Source organism: Corvus brachyrhynchos, unplaced genomic scaffold (assembly GCF_000691975.1).
Source record: "Corvus brachyrhynchos isolate BGI_N302 unplaced genomic scaffold, ASM69197v1 scaffold46, whole genome shotgun sequence".
Classification (NCBI taxonomy): Eukaryota; Metazoa; Chordata; class Aves; order Passeriformes; family Corvidae; genus Corvus; species Corvus brachyrhynchos.
In genome coordinates, this window is record NW_008238838.1 from 4,537,784 (window position 1) to 4,540,767 (window position 2,984).

General features: G+C 52.9%; 1 protein-coding gene across 3 annotated transcripts; it reads right to left on the reverse strand.

Annotated features, from left to right (window-relative positions):
• Positions 1–551: 551 nt before the first annotated feature.
• On the reverse strand, positions 552–2,978 carry LOC103618494 (transmembrane protein 136). Of its 3 annotated transcripts, none has more exons than XM_017738573.1 (3): positions 2,944–2,978; positions 2,366–2,562; positions 552–1,786 (listed from the first exon to the last, which is right to left on the reverse strand). In XM_017738573.1, the coding sequence occupies exons 2-3, from the start codon at positions 2,559–2,561 to the stop codon at positions 1,284–1,286; spliced, it is 699 nt and encodes a 232-aa protein (XP_017594062.1). In that variant the 5' UTR covers position 2,562; positions 2,944–2,978; the 3' UTR covers positions 552–1,283. The 3 variants fall into 3 exon arrangements, with proteins under 3 accessions (XP_017594062.1, XP_008635134.1, XP_017594061.1); XM_008636912.2 differs by having other exon boundaries at positions 2,927–2,978; XM_017738572.1 differs by having other exon boundaries at positions 2,366–2,565; positions 2,927–2,978.
• Between the last annotated feature and the right edge of the window lie 6 nt (positions 2,979–2,984).

Consider the following 2,984-nt stretch of genomic DNA (forward strand, 5'->3'; position numbering starts at 1 on the left):
GATGTGTCAAAAGTGAGGTTACTTCAGGTCATTTTTTAATCTCTGCAGACACCTTGAGGAGCCCCAGCCAAAGGCTGATATCGGCTCTGAACAGAGCCAAAGTCAGTGAGATAAGGGGAGTGGAGGAGCTGCATCCACACTGCTCCCCTCCCTCACCCCTGCATTTGCTTCTCAGCTCTCAGTGAGGCTTTTAGAGGAGACTAAATCTGAACTGTGGCCTTAAACAGAGGGAAATTCACATTAAAACCCCAGGGAAAATGTCAGAACACGATTCTGAGAGGTAAAGAAAATGAGAGAACTGTTCCATGCTCCGAGGCCTGCTGGTGTGGAGCAGATGTCACACTGAGATCTGCCTAAACATTACTGGCACCCCTGGAAATTGTCACATATTTGACTCATTAGCCAAGAATTCTGCTTAAGTGGCTTGTAAATGAGCCAACCCCAGGACAGGAAGAGCATCCAGAGGGGCTCTTTGCTATCCTCCCTCTCCCACAAAAAGCCTGATTATTCATCTTAAGCAATCCAAGTCCAGGCCAACACCTGCTCGTGGAGTTTATTGGCACAAGTCTAATTCCTGACTCTTGTTTGTGAGGACCTGAGTCAGTCCCAGAGAAATCACTCTGCTCTGAGATCAGCACCTCCCCCAATGCCAGTGTTAAAAAAAAGAAAAGGAAATGTATCATTAAAAACCAGGAGGTAAAACACTGCCTCCCCTCGAGAACCATCACTTCACACTCTCAAAGGACAGCTCCACTACACCCCTGCAAGCACTTCAGTCGTGTTCAGAGGATTTCACTCGAGTACTTAGCCAAGCACATTGTCCAAATCCAGGATTAAGGAGAGCGAGGCTCAGGAAACCTTTGCCAGGTCACTCCCCTTACCCAGCCCCACTGGCAGGAAAATGGCATTTTTCTTATTTGATTCTCTCTACGCTGTCAAATAACTGTACCTTGGAAATGAGGACAGAACATACAGACTGTGCAATTATTGGTTGCAGACTGATCGGGTCTGGCATTGCCACCCTCCTCGAGACTGTACCATTGCTGGAGAAGTCAGGGAATCAGCGTCAGCTTCCTCAGGTTTCCACTCAAATCCCTCTTCCCTCAGCTTTTCCATGTTTCTAGCGCCGATCCATCTCCTCCAGGGGCAGCAGAAAGTCAATTCCTTGTCATTTTTAGGAGTTCTTTTCACAGGAAAAAGCTCCAGCAGCCAGGCCCCAAACCCAGGGGATTGACCTCCACAACCCGTTAACGAGCGGCCAGGAAGTTTCCACAGGTGCATTCCTACTCCTGGAAAGACTGTGTGTCCAGGGAAGGGTTTTTTTTCCACACTTTCCTCCTTACAAAGCGACAAATCTCAACCATGAACCCCAAGGACACCATGTACATGGCCAGGCCCCCAGCCTTGAGGAGCCAGTTGGGCTCGGGGGACGTCACCATCCCATACACGATCCACGCTCCTGCCCCGATCCGCAGCACCAGGAAGAGGAGCACGAAGAGGAAATCCACCACTTTTCCCAGGGCGGTGTGGTAAGAGCCCATTTCCCGCAGGAACCAGCGGGTCTGGAGCAGGGGGTTGGTGATTTCACTGACAAACACCACAGCGTTCACTTCCGTGGCGGATTTGCCCAGCCCCAGCACCAGGATCATGCCACAGATGCTCAGGGTGTGGTGCAGCAGCATCAGGTCCCCCTCTGTCTGGAAGTACAGGCACCAGCCCAGGTCAAAGATGAAGTAGCCCAAGGTCAGGGACAGCACGTGGATCTGGAGAGGGGTGTTTGGCGAACCTGGAATGGAAGATGTGCATAAGTCTGGGGTCGTATTAAAGATATTTTTCTACTTTATAGACCAGTACAGGTCAAGTATGCTTCTCTCCTCCTGAATTTCCAGCCTTATCCTATAGGCCAAGTGCCAGGAATTAAGGATATTTGGTTCTGCTTCCCCTTCACACCCCAGCCTGCCCCACTGCTGCTTCTGGCCTTTTAGAAAAGCCAGGCCTCCATCAGCAGCACTATCTGAGATTTAACAATAGAAACCAGCCACCAAAACCCTGCAGCCAAATGTCAGGAGTTACTACACCCTTCACGATGTGAAAGCACTTTGTTCTCCGTGCCTTGCTACGCCTGATGCTGCAATAAACTCAAGCTGCCAACCTGAAAGCTTCCAATTTGTACACAGATAAACAACAAAAAAATAATAAAAGAACAAAGAACAAAAGGATGAACAGTGAGAAGTGATAGAAAAAGAAGCAGAAGAATTAAACAAATTTTTGCCCCCAACACACACCTGGAAGAGGAGAGGAAATCAGCCCCTCCCTCCACCTGTGACAGAGCCACAGGTGAGCACAGGTGAGACTCTGCACATACCTGCGTGGGTCAGAGGCCAGGGGCCATCCAGGAACACGACGTAGCCAGAGAGGCAGGTGACAATGAGCCCGTGCAGGAGGGTGACGAGGCGGCAGCTCCACTTGCAGGAACGCTGCCTGTTCCAGCGGCAGAAGCAGCCGTACAGACACAGCCAGGTGACAAAGCTGCAGGTCACCTCCAGGACGATGGGAACCATCCTGCTGGACACGGAGGGACAGCGTGAGGAGGGCAGCAGCCCCCTCAGCAAGCCATGTTCATCCACACCATCCTCCGTGTCCACCCCAGCACATCCACGGAAAACCCCGACAGCGGGGAAAAGCCCCACAAACAACCGAAACGAGCAAAACAAACCTCGTCCCCCCCGCCCGTGAGCACCGCGCCCTCCCGAGCCCCCTCAGCACCATTTCCAGATACCCAAATCCGAAGGGAAAACCACAATCCCAACCCTCCCGCTGCCAAAGCGTCTCTGCCCCCGGGAACCAGGACGCGTGGGGGGACCGGACCCCAGCTCGGCACGGGGCTGGGGGGTCCCCGATACCCTGAGCGCCCCCAAATCCTCACCCCGCTCCGGCACCGACCCCGCTCCGGCTCTGCGTGCCCGGCACCTGCGCCCGGCTGG

Bases quoted from the DNA above. Each gene is read 5' to 3' on its own strand.
- LOC103618494 (XM_017738573.1), bottom strand. From the start codon at position 2,561: ATGGTTCCCATCGTCCTGGAGGTGACCTGCAGCTTTGTCACCTGGCTG. The intron at 1,787-2,365 runs GTATGTGCAGAG...CTTCCATTCCAG, and splicing joins CTGGCCTCTGACCCACGCAG to GTTCGCCAAACACCCCTCTC.